Source organism: Delphinus delphis, chromosome 14, assembly GCF_949987515.2.
Source record: "Delphinus delphis chromosome 14, mDelDel1.2, whole genome shotgun sequence".
Classification (NCBI taxonomy): Eukaryota; Metazoa; Chordata; class Mammalia; order Artiodactyla; family Delphinidae; genus Delphinus; species Delphinus delphis.
The window spans coordinates 16,993,151-17,017,978 of record NC_082696.1 but is presented as its reverse complement, the minus strand read 5'-3'; the positions used below and the strand labels follow the sequence as shown (position 1 = coordinate 17,017,978).

General features: G+C 42.4%; 1 protein-coding gene across 2 annotated transcripts in view; it reads left to right on the top strand.

The window, feature by feature from the left end:
- The window catches only part of SASH1 (SAM and SH3 domain containing 1), a 185,967-nt gene that overhangs the window by 73,440 nt on the left and 87,699 nt on the right, over window positions 1–24,828 (top strand). For both annotated transcript variants that reach the window (XM_060029820.1, XM_060029819.1), the window contains exons 3-4: window positions 13,794–13,844; window positions 13,976–14,025. In XM_060029820.1, the coding sequence (XP_059885803.1) occupies window positions 13,794–13,844; window positions 13,976–14,025 (101 nt within the window). The remainder of the gene's footprint in view (window positions 1–13,793; window positions 13,845–13,975; window positions 14,026–24,828) is intronic.

Genomic DNA, 24,828 nt, shown 5'->3' with positions numbered 1-24,828 from the left:
TATATTGAGCCATTTAGTCTATTATCATGTATGTAGCAAAATTTTCCCGAGGTGGAGCATACACGGTTTTCCCAACTTTTCCAGCAACCAAATCACGTGACGGGAAATGAGGAGGAGGCCCTCCTCTTGGTGTGGATTTTAAACCAGAATCTCTGTCCATAACCACAGCAGCAACAGCTAAGTTGCTGTGATTGTAGTACCTGCAAGCGGTGATGTCCAAGAAATATAATAGTTCTACAGACAGGGCTGCGTTTAGTGCCTGAGCTGCCGGTCATGCAGGTACGAGTAAGCATGTGAGCACAGGGATCGAACTCAGTACTGGGCAAATGGTACTCTACCTTGCCCCTCCCCCAATGTAGTCGTCGTGGTGCACGCGAATTTAATTGGTTTCCAAAAAATGCGTGCCATCTCTATGTACCTCAGTGTACGTGTAGATACACTTTCGGGTTATAAAAAGTTGAGCCTCGTGGTTGTGGATGAGTGAACCAGGAATGAGATCTTGACAAACAGCTGCTGTTCTGAACGGGGGGATTGATTTATGCTTAAACCAGAGTAAACTGTGCCACCAGGTAATAATTTTGAGCAATGAAGTACGTTTGCTACAGTAACCGTTAAAGAAACAGATAAATCACAGTAATTTCAACATGGCACTTTAGCCATTCAGTAAATGGGTGTTTTAGATTTCATTTGCTTTTGAACTAAGTTCAATAATATATAGAGTGAGGCATTCAAAGATTAATGCTTAGAAAGGAGGAAAATCACTGGACAAGAACAGAAACATATCATTTATGTATATTACATTGGGGCTTGGTCTGCCTGTGTTTCCATTATAAATCTGATTTTTCAAGCATTCATAATACAGCAATAAAAAGTTTGCCCTGGGCTGAAAATTGGCAGTTGTCTCAACTTTCTGAGATTCCAATTTTTATTTTATTCTTACTCTTCTTAATCAAATACTATGACATCTATGCATGTGTTTTTTTAATTTAATTTAATTTATTTTTTATACAGCAGGTTCTTATTAGGAACCTGTTTTATACATAGTAGTGTATATATGTCAATCCCAATGTGTTTTTAAATGTTTTACATCATTGCTATTAATTCAAAAGTCCATTTCTTTTAGAAGTAAAACTTCGTGGCTGATGATTTCAGAATACACTGTATTGTCATTGATTGTCATTGATTCTGAGGCTTTTTAAGATGTTTAAAAAAACTTTTGGGACTTCCCTGGTGGTTCAGTGGCTAAGACTCCACGCTCCCAATGCAGGGGACCCGGGTTCGATCCCTGGTCAGGGAACTAGGTCCCACATGCCACAACTAAAAAAAAGATCTCGCATACCACAACTAAAGATCCCGCATTATGCGACTAAAGGATCCGGCATGTCGCAGCTGAAGATCCTGCACATGGCAACTAAGATCCTGCATGCCGCAACTAAGACACCGGCACAGCCAAATAAATTTAAAAAAAGAATAAATAAATGAATTTTTAAAAGATGGTTAAAAAACTTTTAAAGATGGTTTGAAAATATGATTCAAAGTCTGAGAAAGAACAATGGTTAAATGTTATGATAGTGTTTGATTTTTTTTTTAATAGCAATCTTTTATTTATTTATTTATTTTTATATTTATTTTTGGCTGTGTTGGGTCTTCGTTTCTGTGCGAGGGCTTTCTCTAGTTGCTGCAAGTGGGGGCCACTCTTCATCGCGGTGCACGGGCCTCTTCACTATCACGGCCTCTCTTGTTGCGGAGCACAGGCTCCAGACGCGCAGGCTCAGTAGTTGTGGCTCACGGGCCTAGTTGCTCCGCGGCATGTGAGTTCTTCCCAGACCAGGGCTCGAACCCGTGTCCCCTGCATCGGCAGGCGGACTCTCAACCACTGCGCCACCAGGGAAGCCCAATAACTATTTTTTAAATTAAGGAGTGGTTAGATGAAAGAACAAATGAAGAGACACAGACACGGAGAGAAATTAAAAATAAGTGGGCCCCGTTTAGTTGCTTTCTGTGACTTTTGTCTCAGGTTTGTCGATCCCAGTCAGCAGCTAGACGTACCCAGAGTATCTCTTGGTGAGTGTGGATCACTGCACATTGTTCTCACAACAGTGAGATTGGATGGGCCATCCAGAGGGCCTGGATGTTGTGCGTATCCACCACTGGGAAATGCAGGGGCCATTTGTATGTTGGTCTTCATAAGCCAAGTCCTGCTAGTAAAATGAAAAATTGAATTACACAACTTTTTTTTTTTTTTTGACTGCACCGCACGGCTTGCGGGATCTTAGTTCCCCAACCAGGGGTCGAATCGACCCCAGGCCCCGGCAGTGAAAGCACCAAGTCCTAACCACTGGACCGCCAGGGAATTCTCTCACAACTTTTTTCAAAGGGTGATTAAAATGTCTTCATGACACTGTGTCTTTAATATTTACATTTATATGACATGACATACTTGTGTTAACTTTGTTCCTAGTAAAAGGTGCATTCTTCTACCGTGATGCATTTTATTGAAATGATCTATCATCAGGCAACGGTTTAGGTGTCATTCCTGCCTGTCTTCAAGATGCTTGGTGCGTGCTGTGTACTCAACACTGTTAAAGTTGTAGCCTGAAAGATCTAGTGTATCATTTCCTAAGACAGTTTAGAAATTAAAGAATCGTACTGCCTTGTTGTTTGAAATGAGGCATGAGAGTACCAAGCTTGACACTCTTAGATTAAAATTATCCCTGATTTTAACCAGTTCGTCTAACATTCACTGACTCTCCCCTGTGTTTTAGCATAGTCATGCTTCAAGATGGCAGAACTCACGCTGCTTTCTCCTCAGACTGAGTTCTGCCCCTGTCCTGGGTACTTCCAGTAGATAGGAGGATGTGCATTTCATGAATGTCCCCTTGGGAGGTCCCTTGGTTTTCACTAGGGGATCTCAGGCCTACCTCCAGCTTTGCTGAAGTTAAAGCACTTGTGGGACAGTTCTGCAGGGGCGTGGCTTGTGACGTTGGTCAGTGTGATATAGTGTCCTCTCTGCCAGAAGCCAGAGGAGAAATTCTCATTCTCATGATGGATAATGTCAACCTAACTGATCATGTCTCCTTTGCATTAAACATTAGAAGCTTAGCCCCAAACGTGTGGTCTATCTTTAGTGTAGAATCCATAACCTGAATTTTGTGAACTAACCTAATTCATGGACCAGTTTTACTACACAATCTTGATTTTTCTCCCCCTTTGTATCATTTACATTAGTTTTTTAACATTATCAGGCAACATTGCACTTAAGGTTTATCAGGCATTTTAAGTCATTTTTTGGAATGTGGAGAGGTCTAATAAATATGGAACAGTTGCTTAGAGAACATGGACTAATGCGGCAAGGAGACTTAATTACCACAGAGCAGTAACGGCTACGTGGAAATTGCCACTTTTGGTTTCTTATCGATGCTTATAGAAATTCACTGATCTGTTCATTATAGTTGGGTTTTAAGGCTGCAGTTAGTATAATAGCATTCAACTGTGAAAAAAAAAAAAGCTTTTTCCTTGGAACATTTCTTCTTTGAAGTGGTGGGATGAGAGTAGTTTTCCATTCACTTTCACTCATTAGAAAAAATTTGATATGCTGGGCAGTGAGCTTATTTACAGGAGCCTGAAAATGACTCACGTTTCCTGTTTCACCTATGAACAATTTAGGTAAAATAAGATATGACAACCTGTGGGACCGAATTTAGAACACACAGACTACTACAGATTTTACCCTAAAAGTGATTCAATACCTTAACATGGTCTTTTTAAGTTCTTATAGGTCTGAGTTGTAGATCTTTTTGAGAATATTTGTTGAATTGCTTTTACTTACCGATCTAACTCTGCAACCCGAAAGAAATCTTAAAGCATGAAAATACATGTCCCAATCAGTAGGACTGGAATGAAAAATTAATGGAAGAGTCAGAATTACTGGCAAAGTAATCCAGTTTAAACAAATCAAACCAATAGATAGCCATCAAGCTCCTCTCTTGTTCAGAAAGTAACAGCCATGAGGCGAGGGACCCTTGTCTTGTTCACTGCTGCCTCCTTAACACTTCACATGGGGCTTGGTCCATAATAAGTGCTGAATAGTTTTTGTTCGACTGTGAGACTCTGTGTGTGTGTGTGTGTGCGCGCCTGTCTGTATGTGGGTACAATGAATCCCCGTTAAGAAGGCATTTACAGGGCTTCCCTGGTGGCACTGTGGTTGAGAGTCCGCCTGCCGATGCAGGAGACACGGGTTCGTGCCCCGGTTCGGGAAGATCCCACATGCCGCGGAGCGGCTGGGCCCGTGAGCCATGGCCGCTGAGCCTGCGCATCCGGAGCCTGTGCTCCGCAACGGGAGAGGCCACAACAATGAGAGGCCCGTGTACCGCAAAAAAAAAAAAAAAAAAAAAGGCATTTACAGTCTAGTTGAGGGAATACGATGCAAATAAGTGAGCAGAAGAGTAGCTACACGTAGGGAGACCCTCAGGAATGGTATTTAAGGCACAGTTGGGCAGCGAAGGCTTAATGGGAGGTGGGTTTGTAGATGAAGGATAACTAGGGTTTGGGTGGAAAGGAAACAGAAGTGAAACTACTAGGACAGCAAGCACTTAGGGGACATTGGACCCAGCACCTGGTCTCTAAGACATTGGACCCAGCACCCAGTTTATGATCCGGCCTGTCGGTCAAATGGCCTCTCCTTCAGAAATGTGGACTTTATCCTGTTGGTATTGTGGTTCCACATTTTGGGGAAATTTTGGAACGGAGAAATGACACAGAGTACAAAGCAGTGTGCTTCTCAAAGTGACACGAGCAAACGGATGACCTGGGGATCGTGGTAAAATGCAGATTTTGATTCAGGAGGTCTGGGGTGGGGCCCAAGACTGCCGTTCTAACAAGCTTCCAGGTGATTCTAATGCTCATGTTACATGAAGCACTTGAAATAGCAAGGACATAGCATTAGGATTTCAAGAAGATTTAATGGACAGTAGTGCTTGAATGGGCATGACACTGCTCCATCCTGGGGTTTTAGAGTCCAAAAGGAACTTAAAGATAATCAAATGGTCCATTTCTCTTTCATTGCCATTGGAAAAAACAAATAAAATAAAATGGAGGTCTAAAGTGGGAGCCGGACTGGAACTCAATTCTCCTGGCTTGATGTCATCACCTCCCACTCTCCTGTGCAGCGCGGTCCAGGTCTGTGAGGGGAGGACTGCAAAGAAGCTGGTGTTTGTGGGAATGGAATGGGTTGGCTGGATGCAAGAAGCCACATGAAGGGAGAAGCAGCAGCTCCTAGTAGCTGATGTGATGGGGAGTGAGAAAACGCCCAAGAAAACATTGAGGTTTAAATCCTGAGAAAATGAACACATGCCACACTGATGGGCTGGAATGGAGGAGTCAGACAAGAGGGGAGGAGACTCGGCCAACGGGAGGTACCACCACTTAAGTCTTCTTGTCAAGTGAGAGATGCCACATGCGTCTTAAAATCGACCACCAGCAGCAACTTTGCCCAGCAGTTCAGAGCTTGGTTCCCTCCATTAATTGAACACATTAATAAGAGCATGTGGCGTTTCACTTGTAGCTGAAAGTTGTCAGCGCTCAGTCCTTTCACTTTTTTCGAGGCGTCCTTCCTGTACCCAGGATGGAGGAGGAGAACTTGATGCCAAGCAGAGCTGGTGGGCGCCTGAGGTTCTTCCTCTCCGCTTTTGGAATAGGAGAGGGGTTTAGCCTTCCTGCTTTTCCAGCTGTAAAGTTCATTTGGCTTCCAGCTCTGCCAGCGTGAAGGGAGGGAGAGGTGTGGATTTCCACAAGAACGTGGAAACAAAGTTGGGGTGAGGATGAGGGCAGGATACTTGCTTTCCTGGTCCTACTCTGCCCTGAGTGGGTTTTTGACGCTGGTGTATTGCACAGTGGGTTGTAGCACTTCAGAGTGAAAATGTAGCCTATCAGGGTCAGAACCTTAGTTTTCTATTTGACCCATGCCCTACTGGTGTGACCTTATAGTGTGTTTGTGTGTGTGTGTGTGTGTGTGTGTGTGTGTTGCCTGTGTTTGGGCACGCGTGCACATGCCCAGGCTGGTGAAAGCACACACGTGCTCTCATGTTTTGGTTCTGGTTTTGGCAAACCACTGATTTCATCTTGAAACATTTGTTCTTTTTTTTGCTTCTATGTTAGCCGTAATAAACATTTAGGGAAGTATTTCCAGAAATTGTCCAAGTTGATAAGAAATGGATTTGAGGTTTTCTCCCCTAATAATTTTGTCATCTGATTCCTTTCTAAAAAAACTGTATGATACTATGGTTTAGTCTTTTTCATTCAAATTATGAATATGAGATTATCTCTAAAATCATCATGGACCTTTATTGTTAAACATAAAATTCATGCCTAGCTTTATGACACTAGTTATTAAAACTTTTAACACTTGAAGAATTTTAAACAGGGCATGGCCTAATTTGAGAAATTAAGTTTTGATATTTCTTAAGTTTTAATTTTAATTGTTGAGATAAAACTAAAATTATCAGATTTAATTTTTTAGAATGGTTATTATGTTTAAAAAATACAAAATTAATATGTGCTGGAAAATATGTTAAAAATTCAGAAATACAGTGGCCTTTGCAGGAACTATCATTGGTGTTTAGGAATCCTTTCAGATGTTTTCTCATACATTTATAAACATATACATGTAGATAATTTAAAAACATATATAGGATCTGGAGATTGCAGTTTAAAATTTTTAATTTTTATAACTAACTTTATAATTTTTATTTTTGTTTAAATCGAAGTATAGTTGATTTACAATGTTTCAGGTGTACAACAAAGTGATTCAATATGTTATATATATATGTATGTATATATATTCTTTTTCAGATTCTTTTCCATTATAGGTTATTATAAGATACTGAATATAGTTCCCTGTGCTATACTGTAGGACCTTGTTGTTTATCCTTTTTTTTTTTTAAACATTTATTTATTTTTGGCTGCTTTGGGTCTGTTGCTGCCTGCGGGCTTTCACTAGTTGCGGTGAGCGGAGGCTACTCTTCGTTGCGGTTCTTGGGCTTCTCATTGTGGTGGCTTCTCTTGTTGCGGAGCACGGGTTCTAGACACGCAGGCTTCAGTAGTCGTGGCGCACGGGCTCTGTAGCTGTGGTACACGGGCTTAGTTGCTCCGCAACAAGTGGGATCTTCCTGGACCAGGGATTGAACCAGTGTCCCCTGCATTGGCAGGCAGATTCTTAACCACTGGCGCCACCAGGTCCCTATCCGTTTTATATATAGTATTGTGTAGCTGTATCCCAAACTCCAAATTTACCACCTCCATCTTTCCTGTTTGGTAACCATAAGTTTGTTTTCTATGTCCGTGAGTCTCTTTCTGTTTTCTAAATAAGTTCATTTGTATCTTTTTTTAGATTCCACATATAAGTGATATCATATGATATCATATTATAAGTAATCATGTTTTTAAATTTAAATTTGTTTAATTTTAAAACCTTTTTTCTTCATTTCTGACTATTTATAATACTATTATTACAACTTAAAAAAACAATTGAAGTATAACTGACATACCCTCTGCCACATCTGTCCCTCCCTCAATGCTGCCAGTGCTCAAAGCCAAACGAACTTTACAGTTGGAAAAGCAGGAGGGGTAAACATCGTGTTAGTTTCAGGAGTACAACATAATATTTGATATTTGTATGTGATATTTGTATGTATGATAATTGCAAAATTATCACCACTGTACGTCTGGTTTGGAGATTGTATTTTTAAGCTGATTTTCCATTGTTAAAAGAAATAGTAAAGGTAATGCAAGATTACATGCTTGTAAAAAGCGGCAAAGAGAATAGAAGTGTAGATCCTCTCAGACCTTTTCCTATGCACATACTTACATGCACCCATGTTGGGCAATATTTATATTTTGCTTTGGCTTTCTCTGTTAATACTTCATTAAGTTAGGGAGGTTTCCTTAAGCGTTTGTAATTTACAAACTCACTAAGAATTTGTAATGTTAATGATATTTGTCATTCTTAACTAAGGCATACCCATGTTGCTTAATGATAAGCAGTTTAATTCATAGGTCAAGTTCCATACCTCCACTTTCTTTTTAAATTTTTTAAACTTTAACTAAGTTATGATACCCTAACCTACAGTTACAGGTTCAGGCTCAGCTTCCAGTGCTGTGTGGCTCCCTAGATGCCCATATTGAACATGGACCAACGTTTGGAGTTATTTCTCATAAAATACTGCTCAGAATACTCTGTCCAGAGCAAAGTCAATGAGCATGTCATACTCAAAAAGTATTAGGATGATAGATTTATACCTGGGAAACAGTAGTGAGTCCTTCTCTAATGAACTCTGTGGTGGTGTTCAAGTTGGAGTGTGTTTCTTCATGTTCTTTTGCAACATTTAGATGTAATGTCTAAGTTTGTTGAAAGTGATTTTTTTTTTTTTTTTGCGGTAACCAAAGAAAGTTTTCCAGTGCTAGGAAAGAGTGGAATTCTTGATAATTGAGCCATTTGCCCAAGACTGAGCCACAGTTAGGATGTAAGAAACCCTGATAGCTAAACCTTAACATTGAAAATTGTGAGGGAATTCCCTGGCAGTCCAGTAGTTAAGACTCCATGCTTTCACTGCAGGGGGCCCGGGATTGATCCCTGGTGGGGGAACTAAGATCCTGCCAAAGAAAAAATTGTGATATTTCACGATACGGTGTGTGGGATTTTCTTCAAAGTAAAAGGGTGGAGCTGAATTATGGGTGAAGGTATAGATGAAACAAAGTTGATCCTGATGAGTAGAAAATTGTTGCCGCTAGGTAAGAAGCATTTGGGAGGTTGTTATATATACTGTTCTCCTTCCTTTTGTATATTTGAGATTTTCTATAATAAGTTTGAAATAAGAGACAAATAATAACTGTAGCCTAAAACACTGTGATACTTCAACTTTTAAAAAAATTCAATAATGCTTTACACTTTTCAAAAGTTTCACACACATGATGTCATACAATGCCATTAATAACTCTTTTTCCCTCCTACCCCTCTATTGCCCCTCCTCCCTTCCCTCTCTCCACTGGTAACCACTAGTTTGTTCTGTGTATCTGTGTCTGCTTCTTTTTTGTTTTATGTGATAAGTTCAGGATGAAATATATTGCCATGATATGCTGCTTGAGTAAACTCTATAAAAATCACAAAAAAATGTTTCAGGACATTGTCAAGAATAAATAGTCTCATCTCATTCCTGGTTTCAAAAACTTACCTGAACTCCCATCTCCTTGGCAGTCAGTATGGTGGACTGTAGTTTCCAAACAGCCTTACTGATACCTCCCATCCCAGTGCCCTTCTTACCATGTGACTTTGACCCTCCCCCAAGTGAGAGGTGGGGCTCGGACTCTTGCCTCCGGAAGGGCTTGTGGGTCCAGCAGAAGTGACACTGTATGAGGCTATGTTATAATAGGTAATACATATACATATATCTATTCTTTTTCAAATTCTTTTCCCATTTAGGTTATTACAAAATGTTGAGGAGAGTTCCCTGTGCTATACATAGGCCCTTTTGGTTATATATTTTATCTTAATTTTTATTTTATATTGGAGTATAGTTGATTAACAATGTTGTGTTAGTTTCAGGTATACAGCAAAGTGATTCTGTTATAGATAGTGTATTTGTATATGTGTATGGATAATGGAATCACTTTCCTGTACACCTGAAACTAACACAACATTGTTAATCTGTACTCCAATATAAAATAAAAATTAAAGAAAATAAATTGTAACTTATCTTAAAAAAAGGTAATACACTTCTGCCTGGTTCTCTTGGTATTCTCTCTCTGGAAGCACCCATCTATAGGTGTTCAGCTGATACCTCCTGCTTCAGTCCCAGCTGTTAGCCAGCATCAGCCTTCAGACATGGGAGTAAGTGAGCTTTCTGATGATTATGGCTCCAACCATCAAGTCACCCCCCGCCCCCTTTGAATCTTCCCAGCTGAGGAAGACATCATAGAGCAGAGATAAGCCTTTTCTTCCATGCCCTTCCTGAATTCTTACCTGCAGAATCTGTGAGCAAAACAAAATTCTTGTTGGTTTATATAACGAAGTTTGGGATGATTTGTTACACAGCAGTAGCAGCTGGAACAGTCAGAATATGTTAATGAGAGACAGAAGAATCTTATTTCTCAGGGATCATCACTTATCATAACATGCCCAAAAGATACATACATACTCAGTGATTTTGATGGTATTCACAATTTTTATGATTTCCATCAACGTGATGACTTCGAAATCAGGAATTGTATCGTAGACCATCCATTAGTCCCAGAATAAAGTAGTTAGTGCCTGGGCAATCAGGTGTATCTCTTTAATTCTTCTTACTCTACCTCCCCCCTTCGTCAGGACTTCCTTCTGCTGGAGCTCCAGAACCATGACTTCCTGCCCCTTCCCCTCATTACACTGGTTGAATTGGGAGCAGAGAAGGGGCTGGCCTAATCTGGGGACTGGACAGGGAAGAGGGATGTCAAGGAGCCTTTCTCTGCCCATTCTTTTTTTTTTTTCCCCAATAGTTCTTTTAATTTTTTAAACTTGAAGTATAGTTGATTTACAATGTGTTCATTTTGGGTGTACGGCAAAGTGATTCAGTTATTTATATATATATATATATTCTTTTTCAGAATCTTTTCCATTATGGTTTATCACAGGATATTGAATATAGTTCCCTGTACTATACAGTAGGACTTTCTTTATCCACTTTATTTATAGTAGTGTGTATCTGTCAATCCCAAACTCCTAATTTATTCCTCTTCCCCTACCCCCTTTCATAACCATAAGTTTGCTTTGTGTGAGTCTGTTACTGTTTTGTAAATAGGTTCATTTGTATCGTTTTTTTTTTTAGATTTCACATATAAGTGATATCATAGGATGTTTGACTTTCTCTGTCTGACTTACTTCACTTAGTATGATAATCTCTAGATCGATCCATGTTGCTGCAAATTCTCTGCCCATTCTGACCTGACTCTGTCCTTCTGAATTACATAAGCAATACCCTTTATTGCTGCACACATGACTGGTGTTCCTCTGCCTGACTCTATCACACTTTTTCATTTCACACTGTGCTGTGAAAAAAAATCTAATTTTTTTTTAGAGGTAAACAGAATAAAAAGTTATCCAGTACTTTTTCCTTAAGTGTGTATGACATATTTTCAAGATTTGTTTCATGCTCTGTACATAAGGTGTTTTATCCAAACGTACGTCAGAACACCTGCTAGCTTTAACTCTTATTTGTAACGTTCCATTTCTTAGGCTAGATGGTAGGTCCACATGGGTTTCATCACATTCGCAAGAACATGATAGAATGATAGTCTTTTGTATGTTTGTCATTAATATCATGTGACATCCATCAATGTCATAATGATGGAATTTTGCCCATAGTCCATTCTGTTTTCTCACCAAACATCATATGGGTCCTTAACTTAGTGGATAATTTTACAAGCTTCTCCTCAATTGTGTAATATTTTTACTTTAGGATACGTTTACTCTAAGAAATGCCTCTTAACAATGATGGTCATCTCTCCTTGAGAGAGGAAATTAATAATGTTTGCTCTGAACAACATTATTTTGTGGCATGTTCTGGGGGAAAAAAAAAAGCACTAGAAACATCATTGTGCAAGATCTCCTGTTAAACATATCCTGTTCCTGGTAAAACAGATGTTCTGCATGGAAACAATAACTGGGTCCGTTATTTTAATGGGGTGAATTTTAATACATTGTATATCAAACTACACACCCAACCAATTTCCTAAGTAGCTACAGCACAGTCAAATGTCTATTATAAGTGACAAACTAACATGTGAAAATGAATTGTTTAGAATATTAGTTCCAGATCATCGAACATTTAATATGATTGTTAACAAGCATCAGTTTTGTATGCAGGAACGGGTACATTTTGCATAATATACCGTAAACATTGTGTTTATGGTGTGGAGTAACAAGTGATACACTCAATAAATAAGATTTATTAGAAAAGTGCAGATAAAAATGTACAATAAAAGCAGGTAATTTCCTATCATGGTCTACGTTACCGAGTAATGTAGAGACTCAGAGTATGAAGAAAGTTAAGAACAGAGGAGGGGAAGAGAGTCGAATCAGTTACTTTGTGTTGATGGTTATGGAGTTGGGGGTTAGAGGGACCATTTCAGAGGAACTAATAGAGTGTGTCAGAATGCCGAGGCTTCCATACCGACTCCTGAACAGGAAGACTTAAGATGAAAAAATTGCAAGCTGTACCTTTGCTTACCTCCTGCTGTTTAAGTTTGTAAATTTCTCTATGCCATAATGCTAAGAGGTTAGGTATCAGGGCATCGTGATTGTTTTCTAAGCACCAAGAACCTCTGAAATACATATCCCCTTTGTTGATTGCAGTTGAGTCTGACATCATACCAATTGGACTTGGAATGTAACTCAAACATTTCCATACATTGTTTTGCGACAGAATATAAATTTGATCATTATAAACAAAGGTGGCAATAAAAACCAGGAGGATGTTAACCAAAGAGAAGTTCATTGGGGCTTCACACCCACTCTGATATTTTTTCATAACAAATAAGGTCCTGGGACTGGAGGTGAGTGGGTTGCCAGTCCATTAAACACTTTTTCAGTGTTGAAGAATCATCCTGTTCTCAGATTTAATCACCCCAACACATTCATTTTAATTTCTTTATTTGTACTGGAAATTTGTATTCCTGTTACCTTGTTTACATTTATACTTTCACTCCGAGTTACACTTACGTTACTGTTTCATTGCTAAGTTTTAAACTATTGATCTAGATTTGCAGTTGTGCTAATGATGAATTAAGCAACCTGAAAAAAAATGAACAATTAGATGCAAGTGAGAATTCGTAATTTGGATGATCTGCCCCCATTTCCTGAATGTTAGCTGAGACCAACAAAACAGTCTTCATATAGTGCACATACAGTCGTGAAGAAGATAGCAATCATTAAGAACCCAATAGGATTATTGAAACACTCACAATTAATCTGATAGTTCAAACTTGTACAACATTAGTGATATTACTCCTTCCTCTAAAACTGCCCATCATCCTGCTTAGGACTTGCTGGTCAGCCGGGGACCACCCTGGACTTGGATGACACTTTGATGCGAACCTCCGCTTTAGCAGCTGTTTAGATTTAAAATTTTTCTCTACTTAAGAAAAGTTATCAGTGCGGTGCTCTGTGCTCTATTTACTAGTATAACTCTCATTTTCTTACGGCATATTCTAACACTTCTAATAGTGTAATTATCCTGTTTTGTTGTCAAAGCTTATTTCAATATATTATTTTTTATCACAGGTAACAGGTTTATCTCTCTTTTTTTTTCTTTCAAAGGAGATACAGTTTTTTTAAAAAACCATAAAATGCGTGTTATACTCTACGACTTTGTCTCTAAAATTGTCTGAGTCCTCTGCCTCTTCTTCATGACTGTATGGCACAAATGGATCATAGTAAATTCTGTGTCCTGATGATGGTCTAATCACATACAGAGCATCATTTCACCATTAACTGTTAGTACCCTTCAGTTAGATTGTGCTTTTTTCTTCTGCAGTAAAATTATCAACAGTGTCAAGTGATGAAGTTTGGAAAACAGTTCAATTTTAAAAGGGTATGGCTCTTATTTTAAAAATAGTTTTTCCAGAAAATCTGTTTATCTCCTCCATCTATTCCCACCGTACCCTAGCATTTTCCAAATCCCCCCATCTCTTCTTACACAACTATTTGTCTTCTGGTGTGTGCCACGTTTGGAAGTCTCATTAAACCAGCATCTGTTCTGTTTTAGGAGAAACCCGAAGCCAGCCCAACGTCACTTCAGCTGCGGTCCCAGATCGAAGTAAGCACAGTGACTTTAATCATCTATTTTTGCTTCTGTCCTTTTTTTTTTTTTTTTTAAGTGGTATTATGTACAAATCAGATGAAGCCTGCTGTTCTGCCTGCACTGACACTGTGAATCTTCTCTCCTAGGAGTCACTGGGCTTCAGTAGCACCGTGTCAACACCAGAAGTGGAAAGAAAGTAAGTTTTCTTCCTTCTGTCCAGGAGCAGAATTTCTAAGGTGTCTTTTAGGTCCATCCTGAGGGACATGAAATGGGTGATCATAATATTGTGTATGTACTACAGAGCTTGGTGTCATTTTCCTTACATGGTGGGGGTGTGTGTGTGTGTGTGTGTGTGTGTGTGTGTGTGTGTAGATGGATGAGTGTGTTTCGTAATTCAATTGGTGATGCAGAGGGTTCTGCAAAGCATTAATTGATTTTATACTCCTTATGGTAAGTGAGCTTAACTATCTGAAAGTGAGCGTGGAGAAAAGGAAAGGACAGCTAAGTCAACCAGAATGGGTTTCTTCTTTTACACTGGTTTTTGATATAGGATGAAAGTCATAAAGAAGCAAGGTACAAAAATAGAAAACATTCCAGAATAAAACAGTGATTACAGTACCCTCTATGAACCTTGCTTTGGTGGGTGACCTTAAAACAGATATAAACAGATATAAATGCTTGCGACAGAGATTACAAAGGCTCACTACCCTTTCCTGTTAAAGGTAGTATGTTTGCCTCCTTGCCCTAACTTGGACCCTGTAATTTTTACTCTCATGGAAGATAATTCTATGTTACATCTTATATTTCCAGTATTTCTTTTTGGCCAGTTAAAAACAAAACAAAGCAAATTTTTTTTCCCCTATAACCTTTCCCTCTTCTACTTTATTCTATCATAATTATGGTAGAATGTTCTATTTATGATTTTCTGAGGTAAAGAACTTTTGAGAAAGTCCACATCTTTAAACAGACACTTCCTCTGGCACAGAGCCACTCATACTGTTTCAGGCCAAGAGAGGCGTAGAAGTGGTTTAGGCATCAAGTATTTCTGGAATGAAAAGCACACGTTAGGCGAGCGTGTGTGTGCTTTACAGCACAGCTCTGCGTAATCCATCCACGTGTGTGCGCTGCTGGTACAGACGCGGCTTCCAGGAGGGAAGGCTGCTGTGTGCCAAAGCTTCAGTTCTCACTAAGCAGCTTTGGATCAGGCCTGAGGAACGTTAGGGGTGATGAGCAAAAGAAAACCAAGGCCATTGCCCACTCAAGGTTGGAAGGTAAATGTGCAGTAAATAGGAATTTCCTTTGTCTTAGTTGCATGTATTCTCCCAGGAACTTAGTAGCAGGGAGGCTGAAATAGCCAAGAGAGCTGAGTTGACATTGATTTTGAAATTGGAGGTACGACGGTGGTGTTGAACCGAGTGTGGGCAGAAACACTGAGTGAAGGGGCTGTGGGCTTTTCTGACGTGGTTTGCTACGTAAATGGCAGGATTCAGGCTGAGAACTCAGGTGATCTCTCAGACTCTCTGAGTATTTCAATGGGCAAGAGATGTTTGCCTTTCCTCCTAAGAGGAAGTGACTCACCAGGTCACCAAATTTGTACTAATCTTATTTAGGCTGGGTATTTCTCCTTCCCCTCAATTGTGGGTAGTCATTCTTTCTGTGTTTATAACCTCCACTTAGTAAAATGTGGCATGACGCTTGTGGCCCAGAGAAAGACTGACAGCCTCCTGAGGTTAACAATTTTGAGACACACACACACACACACAAAGACACACACACACACACACACACACACACACACACAGCTGCTGACAAGCCCCAACCTCCCATCTGTAATACTACCGCTCTGCTTCTGTTAAATTAAAGTTTATTTAAATTTAGTTGTTTCTAAAGAATTTGAAAATTTCAGTCCATTTCATCCTCCACTTCCCTTTAAATGGTTTTCGAAAACAATGACACTTTTTTTTTTAATTAAAATAAAAAACTTTTTGAAAAGTTTTTTAACTTACAGAAAGGTTACAAGAATTGTGTGATGAACTCCCATATAACTTTTACTTAGACTCACCAATCTGCATGCTTGGTCTCTCTCTTCTACACACGTACACACACTTATGTAATATCATTAATTTTTACGGTTACTTCACTAAGTTGCAGACCTCATGACCCTCACTCCTAAATACTTTAGCATGTATCTCTTAAGACAAGGACAATCTTACAGAGAACCACAATATAATTACCAAATTAAAAAATTTAATAGTGATCTTCCTAATATACAGTTAATATTCAAGTTTCTCTAGTTGTTGCAATAATAATTCTTACAGCATTTTTTTTTCAATCCAGCACTTGAAAAAAAATTACTCATGGCATTTACATGTCATGTCTCTTGCACATTTAATCTGAAAGGTTTTCTTGGCTTTTCTTCGTGATATTTTTTGAGAGTGTAGGCTAGGTGTCTCGTGAAATGTTTCTTGATCTGGGTTTTTTTTTGTTTCTTGTTTTTTTTAAGATTCAGGTAATGCATTTCTGGTGCTGTGGCCTCCACAGTGCATTACATCATGATGTCAGTTTGTCCCATCGTTGGTGATATTAATTCTGATCTTTTGGTTAGAGTGATGTCTGTCAGGTTTCTTCTAAGAAGTTACACTTTTCTCTTGTAATTAACAAATATTCTGTGGGGAGGTAATCTGAGACTATGTAAATGTCTTGTTCCTCATTAAATTTTTACCTAATGGTTTTAGATTCTTTTAATGATTCTTGCCTGAATCAGTTTTTACTGTGATGGCTGCAAAATGGTGATACTTATTCTGAAATTGATGATTATTTTAGATTTAAATCTTCCAAAGTTTTTTTTTTTTTTTTTTTTTTTTTGTCTTTTTAAACATGAGGTATCACCCTGGACGCTCAAGGTCAGATTATAATCTGAGTAGGTTTGATGTAGTATTTATATTGAATTATTTGTATTTTTCTACTTGAAAATGCAAGTACTTTGAAATGCAAAATCCTGCTATTCTTCAAGTGAAAATCCTTGCTGGTAACTTTGCAAGCCCTGGAGGACGACCTAGCAAACGAGTTGGTTGTGTCTGGTGAGTGTCTGCAGAGTATCTGCCAACCAGAATATCCTTCTGAGTCTGCAGTGTTGTTTTATTGGCAGATGGTTTCTTCTCCTTTTTATTCAAAAGGCAGGAAAACTCAGTAAACAAAAGTGGACAAATCCAAGAGCAGCACCGCCTTAGAAGCAGAGGCATAGATGATGGCAGCAGGTAACAGGGGAGCTGAGAGGTTGATGGGCCCTTCCGGATCCAGTCCCCCCTCTCCCCACAGTGGTCTCAGGGACCTCAGCACCCCTGCCCTCCCTTCTCCCCCAGTTAAACCTGTTGTAAGAAAAGTATTAGGCATTAATTATGATGCAAATGTCTGTTTTCTAAAAAATACATCACCTCTCCCAGTAGTACTTTGCATTTCACAAGGTTTAAAGTTTTAAGTTACAGGAATATAACTCTGGCAAGAAAACACGCAGGAGGTGGGTTTTGTTGGGGGACCAGCAGTGAGAATTCTAATACACCTGACCTGACAGCACCTGGGTAGCCTGACAAGTAGGGGGCTGCTTGGGCTCTATTTGGCTTGGCCCATCTGGCGTCTAGATGTGCAGAGCCTGCATGGTGAAAGCAGGGATGGACGGAGGGATGGATGGAGAGAGAGAGGGAGGGAGGGAGGGAATGGACCTGCCAGCCGCCCCCCTCCCAGCCCCCTTCCCAGTGTGACAGAGTCCCCATTCATCCTGATTTTCTTACAGTCCGTGGGCCCTCCATATGCTTTCACTGAAAATATAATAAAGGAGGCCAAAGGAGCTTTAATTTGAACCTCTTCTATTTATATCTATTTGCATTGCCTATTGATGAGACTATCCACCTTATTACACCAATCTTGGATTTGTGTGACTGGTTGAAAAGGTGAATGTTAGTTAAAATTTTTGTTACTCAGGAGTAACTGAGAGCAAGCCGTTTTTGTTGGAAAACATCTTTGTAACTGTACCTATTCAGAGTGGGTGTGGGCAGGGAATGTGGTACCTCCATCCCAGTTCTGTAAGGATGGAGCCGTCAGCCACGGCAGTGCCTCCCACCCCAGGGAACTCTGTATGGAGAAAAACCAGGAGACATTCTGTGCTTTGGATCCTGGCCCTATTAGTTAAGATGCATACCTAAGGAATAGTTTCAGTGAGCCCAGATTCTTGCATCTTCTCATACATAGAAAGCCACTAAAATAATTAACTTGAAATGTCTGGGGTTTTTTTGGTGATTAGTAGTAATCTTTTGATGTTCAACTATGTGTTTTTTTCTCAGCCAAAAAAAAAAAAAAAAATCCTATATATCCTGGTTCCTCCCTTGTCTCTTAGGATCCGTTCCTCAGAGCTCTCTGAGAGGCTGTCCCCTGGGCTATAGTCTTCAGTAAGATCTCCAAATAAAACTTAACTTGCAACTTTTATGTTGTATGTTTTTCTTCAGTCAACAAAGTTTAGTTACAGGTAACAGAAAACCCGACAAATAGCGGCATAAACTAATACAAGTTTCACTAGATACATTCTTGTTCATGGGTAGGTCCAGGGCTGGCACTGTGGCTCAAGCAAGCCTTCAGGAACTCAGACTGCCCTTGCCCTTGCCCTTGCCCTTTCCCTTCTTTCCCTTTCCCTCCTTCTGGTTTTAAAATGCTGCTGCATCTTCCAGCAGGGAAGGAGAAGCAGGGTAAAGGGAAGAAGGTGAAAGGGCGGAAAGCCAAAGGCACTTCCCATACAGAGCTGTCCTAGAAACCCTGTGTGACACACTCCACTTTACCCTGCTTATTTCTTCATGCAGCATCTGTTCCCAGAGCACCAGCTGTGAGCACAGGGCACTGTTCTGGGTGCTCTTATTCCCATTGACAAATGCAGAAACTGAGGCACAGAGAGGTTGATAAATTGCCCAAGTCGACACAGCTAATATGTGACAGATCCCAGAGTGGCTCCCACTTAAGAATTCATGCTCCTAACCACTAAGGTCTAATTCCAAAGTACCTGTAGTTGTATTGCTTATGCAGATAGAGAGGTGAGAGGTGAGCTGAGTTCATGAACACTATGTAAATAGCAGCCGTTAAAACCTCCACTTTGGTTTCCCTCGGAAGTAGGAACAAGTTTTATTCTTATATAAGCCTGGTCTCTCATTTATCTATAGAGGCAGGAAGGTCCAAAATAAATCTCAAAACTTCACCTTAGCCAATATTTATAAACTCTTTTCTACTAAGTCTTTCACTAGAGTTGAAAATTCTGATTTAGTTTCCCTTTCTTTCATTACCTGTGGTGAAAAAGCCCCAAAAATATAGTAGCACGATGGAAGAGGAAGATATAATAAAAGGGAGGGAGCTGTGTTCTGTGGTCGGATAAAATGAATAGAGTTTATAAATATTCTGTGCAAGCCTTTATTCCCTTTGGCTTTGCCTCACTCGCGGAACTGTTTCATCTGGCAAGCTGGTGACTCTTTCTGTGGCCGTGCCACATGGCACGTGGGATCTTAGTTCACCGACCACGGATCAAACCCGCGCTCCCTGCATTGGAAGTGTGGAGTCCCAACCATTGGACCGCCAGCGAAGTCCTGGTGACTCTTTGGAAGGTGTCAGCTTTCCTTTTTTCCCCCTCAAAAATCTGTCTTCCCCTCTTCTTTCCTCTAGACTCCAGGGAACAAGCCCCAGCAGGAATTCATGTGTCCCCTTTGGTCCATTCCCCCCACTCCCCCCACCCCCACCCCCCCCCACCCCACCCCCCCCCGCCGTGTCACCTGCTGCCTACTCTCCGGATTGCTTGCGTCCCATCATCCACCCTCTTCCTGCCTGGATGCCTCCTCCCTCCACCTGCTCCAGGTGGGTGGAGCTCCTGCAATCTCTCAGACGGGCCATATTCTCCCGCGGACACTGAGCCTCTTGGTTGTAGCTCTTCTGGTGGGGTGCCCTGTCCCCTACTCTCACCGTCCTCCCCACCCCCCTTACCTGCGCAAGCTCTATTCAACCTTATTTTTATTATTTTTGGCTGTGTAGCATGTGGGACCCCTGCATTGGAAGCGCCGAGTCTTAACCACTGGACCGCCAGGGAAATGCTTCCATTCAACCTTAAAAGCTCAGCTCTGGTCTTGCCTCTCCCAGAATTCTTCCCTGATTTGCAGATGGAGGTGAAGCGTCCCGCTGCTGGACTCTGTAACCCCTGAGCTCTCCTGCTGCTGTTGCAGTGGACTGCATTTGTGGGTGCTCTTCTGTGGTGACTGTGTGTGTGTGTGTGTGTGTGTGAGTGTGTCAACTCCCACGCTAAGGCCAGGGTCTTTTACATAAAAGGCTTTCAGTAATGTTGGATACATGCGTGACTGGGTGGGTGAGTGCACACTGGTACATGCCACTTCTTCTCCACCCCATGAGAATCTCTCCATCATCCCAAAGCATAATTCCATTTCTCTCCCCTCCTAGTTGCTAAACTTTTCCCTTAAAGCTGGACTCTCCTCTTCCTTCCCTGCTGAGATGCTCTTTCCAAGGTCCGAGGCCCCTCCCCCTCGCAGATGCTTGTTACATTTGGCACTGATTTTCCCTTTGGTCACGCTGCTCTCTCCGCCCTTAGTGTCCATGACTTTGTGGTTTCCAGTTTCTTCCCCCTCACTTTATGCCCACTCTTGGCAGCTCCCTTCTTCCCTGTCCACCCCTTACTCTGGTTGTTCTCCTGGACCTTTCATCCAGCCTGCAAGTTCTCCCAAGATACCTACCCCACCCGTGGCTTTGAACTACTGTCTTGGGCATCCACGTCAAATCTACGCCTCTCCCTCTGCACCATCCCCCCATCTGGTGACCTGCCTGTTTGCAGTCTTATTTTTTTATTTTTTGCAGTATGTGGGCCTCTCACTGTTGTGGCCTCTCCTATTGCAGAGCACAGGCTCCGGACGCGCAGGCTCAGCGGCCATGGCTCACGGGCCCAGCCGCTTCGTGGCATGTGGGATCTTCCCGGACCGGGGCACGAACCCGCGTCCCCTGCATCGGCAGGCGGACTCTCAACCACTGCGCCACCAGGGAAGGCCAAACCTTTACATCTTATTCCCGTTCTTCTTCCATGATTCCAGAACCTGACTGCCAAATCTTGTTGCTCCCTCTACTTCTATAACTTGCCCTTGCTCCCCTCCTTTTCATCTTCACTACTCCAGGTGAGACCCTTAACACTCTTCTCATGAACTGGAAAAGAGCATCCAGGAAGGTACCCCCTAAAGTACAGTTAGGCGATTAGGTCCCGTCACACTGAGAGGATGCTGAGATCCCCTCAGGGACACTTAGAACTTAGGATCTCTGCAGGTTTTCACCTTTGTGATCAAAACCCGCCCCCCGCCGCCTCCTCCTCCCCCCTCCCCCCCATAGAGCACCAGCTCATCTTTACTGCTGCATCTCCCAGTTTCCCAGCCACATGACCCAGTTCCAGACCCAGGGGATGCTCTTGTTTCCAAACGCCTCCTGGGTTGTCTGGAGTTCCTGCCTTGAAAGCATTTCCTTCTTTTAAGTCCTGTTTTAAGGACTGCTTCTCCTTGAATACTTTCTCAGTCCCGTCGCCGGCTGTGTTCTTTCCACCTCTTGGAATCCAATAGCAATGTTGTGTGGATTTGATGTCTCTTAATGTACTGTCACGTGTATCATCATCATCATGGTTGTCAACATTATAGCACTGCTTCTTGGGTTATTTATGTGTATTGGGCGCTGGTGCTAGTCACTTTTATTGTAGGTTATCATTTAATTTTTCATGAACTCATTGAGATACGTACTATTTTTGAGGATAAGTACCTTGCCTAAGGTCCCAGAGCAAGAGACAAAAATCCTAATCTGGTCGAAGTGCCGTTATAGCCTTGGGGTTAAGATGCCTGGCCTGAAAGCAAGATTCCCTGGGTTCATAGCCAGGTGCTTTCTTCCAACTCTTCAAGCTCTTGGCGGGTGACTTACCTTCATATCTACAGATTCCACAACTATAAAAAGGATAACCATTACAGTACTGGCCTCAGTCAGCTATCAAGCATCTAATAGGCGCTCAACAATCTTGTCTGTTGTCACTGTCTGTTCCGTCTGACCCAAGCTCATGCCCTTGCCCCTGGCTCTAGCCCCTTGTGCACTTTTCTAATCCCACCCAACCCAGCATGATCGTGGGCTCCTTGAGGCCATGAACTCATTCTCTTCCTCTCTTTGGATTTTCTTTAATATTCAGAACAGTGGTTTGCATAGAGCAAGTGCTCATGAAATACTTGCATCAAATGTATTAAATGCCCCCAGTACTTGGAAGTAAGATTAAAACTGGATTATCTCCAGGACCGGAATTACAGAAGACCTACTTTGGTCTCACCTGTTAGCTAGCATATGCCAGTGTCTCCCTAAAATGACAGCAGTGTCATATGAAGTCAGTGCTTTCTGCTCGTGAATATTAGGATTAAAAAGACACCTGTTAAAAGCGTTTTAATAAACATGTAGTGGAGAGAATGGTAGTTTCCACAGATCCCCAGCTCTCTTTCTAAGAGCTGCCCCTCCCCTTCGCACCCGATTCCATTCTGCAGTCTTGTTCAAGTTGGGCTCCACATACCATCTCCAGATAAAGGTATGGTGTGGAGAAGCACACAAAATATTCATTTTAAAAATCCTGAAAATGTTTTAAACCTGCAATTTTGTTGGGAAAGGACACTTGTTTTATTTTATTCTCAGTAACAGATTTATTGAGATATAGTTCACATACCGTACAACTCACCTGTTAAAAAGTATGCAAGTCAGTGGGTTTTAGAATGTATATTCGCAGGGGTTTTGCGACTGTCACCACAGTCAGTTTTGGAGTATTTTTGTCAATTCAAAAAGAATTCCTGAAATGTGTAAGAAATTTCAGAAGTTCTTTTTGAAGTGGGACCTCTTCCTCAGTCAGCTCGTCCCCAGCGCCTGGGCTTGAGGAGAGGGGCTCGGGCTTCATCCGTCTGTGGAAGCCCCCTGAGGGCAGGGGCTGAGGCCTGTGGTCACGTGGACTCCTGTGTGACGGGCGGGGCTCTCCTTCTCATTGGTAAACGTGAGCTCTAGAAGCCCGGTGATTGGTTATCAGTCGTCCTTGGGAACAGACCAGAGTCAGTGAGAATTGCTGAGGAGGCCTGCGAGTTTGCTGGGAAATCCAGGTCAAGCCATGTCCCCCGGAGCGGAGACTAATGCATCCCGTTTCCACATCCTGTTTGTGGCAGAGCTGTGGGGTGTGGAGGGGAACACCACTACTTTCCCGTGGGGAAAGAGCACGTGTGGGGAGTGCAGCAGCCTTGTGGAGGCACGTTCTTCAGAATGGCTCACAAGTCGGTTCTGCCCGGTTCAGGTGGGTGTGTCCCCACTGTCCCCCCCAGGAAAGGGAGATGAGCACTCGTGGCCCATTAGAGCAGCACCAAAGGCGACTCGGGCCCCCAGTGTCTGGTCCTTGGAGCTCACAGGGAGGAGGGGGCGAGGTGAGACAGGCAGACAGCAAACTTAAGTTTCAGAAGATAAGTAGGCTGCGCGAAGAGCCAGGCATCAGCACGTGTATTCTGTGTTCCTTTGCTTTAAGCATTTAGAGCCAGGCGTCAGCACATGTATTCTGTATTCCTCTGCTTTCATCAGTTGAGCAGTAGCCATCTGCCAGGGCTGTGGACATGAGGGCAAGGTCACTGACCAGGGGCTGGGCTTCCAGTCTGTCTGTGATTGTCACCCCTCCAGGCTTCAGCTCCCAGTGACACGGCAGTGAGTCTGAGTCAGGGGGTCTCCGGGTTCCTTCTAGCCTGGACCATCGCTCATTTTCTGACCCATTCCGAAGCACGCCGGGCACCGGCCAGCGTTGCGCGGACTCTCCGCGTTCGCTGTCGCTCATGTCAGCTTTGGTGTTGGACAGAACCTGAGCCTGAATGTAAGCTCTGCTAGTTGTGGGATTTAAATGCTCCAAGCCTCGGGTTCCTAATCGATAAAACGTGCAGGATAAAAGCTCCTTCCGAGGGTGGTTGTGTGACATACCCAGTGCCGTGCCTGCCTAGGTAGGTGCCGTTCTCTCCCCAGCTGCAGAAGGTAGGGTGCTTGCACCTGTGGTTTCCGTCCTGCGTCTCAGTAGACGGTGCCAGACACGCAGCTCGTAGTGGCCACGGTCACTTACAGTGCGCCTCTCCCCCATGAGCTTTCCTGTCCTTTCAACGCCCCGAAGATAGGAGGGTGGGGGAGGGCTGGGAGACAACCACCGCTTTCACAGAGCCCGTGCGGTCGCAGCGTGCTGAAATATGTGTTTGTGTGGGCCGCACACGTGTGTGTTCCATCGCGCAGCATACTTGAGGGGCTCAACATTCCAGGACGCAGGGGCTCCAAGTAAGAGCAGCTGTGCCAGAATCCTCCACCTCAGCTGTTTCCCTCTGAAAACTCTGTGGCCCCGAGCTCCGTCTGGTGAGGGAGCCTCCAGCTGACCCAGCCCAGCTTGAGTCCACGTGCCTGGGCTGCATCGAGCGACTGCAGGAGGTATTGAGCACGCAGAGGTGGCCACTGATGATTGTCTGTCCTGCAGGAGAGGTGACCAGGACACGGGGCCGGGGAGAAGGGGGCTATCAGTAAATAAATAGCATTCCTTTCCTAGCAGGAATAAGGGAGGACCCATACCTACAACTTGTGTGTGGGAATCCTCCTAACAAAACTATCATGTAGATGGTAGCTGGCAGTTAAGGAAACGGAGGTTTAGAAAGACTAAGTGACACACCAAGATCACGAGTCCAAACCCTGGTTGAGGCAGTGGTGGAATTCCAATCCAGATCTGTTTATCTGCCAGCGCCAGGCCTTTATCATAGACTCCACCACCAGGACCACACAAGGATGGATGCACTTAGGGAAGACGAGGGATGGGCTAGGCCTCTAGTGAAGTTTCATTGAATAAGCACGTTTCATGTTTCGGCTGTATGGACGAATATGCTAGGCCCTGGAACGATGGACAGGATAGGAAAGG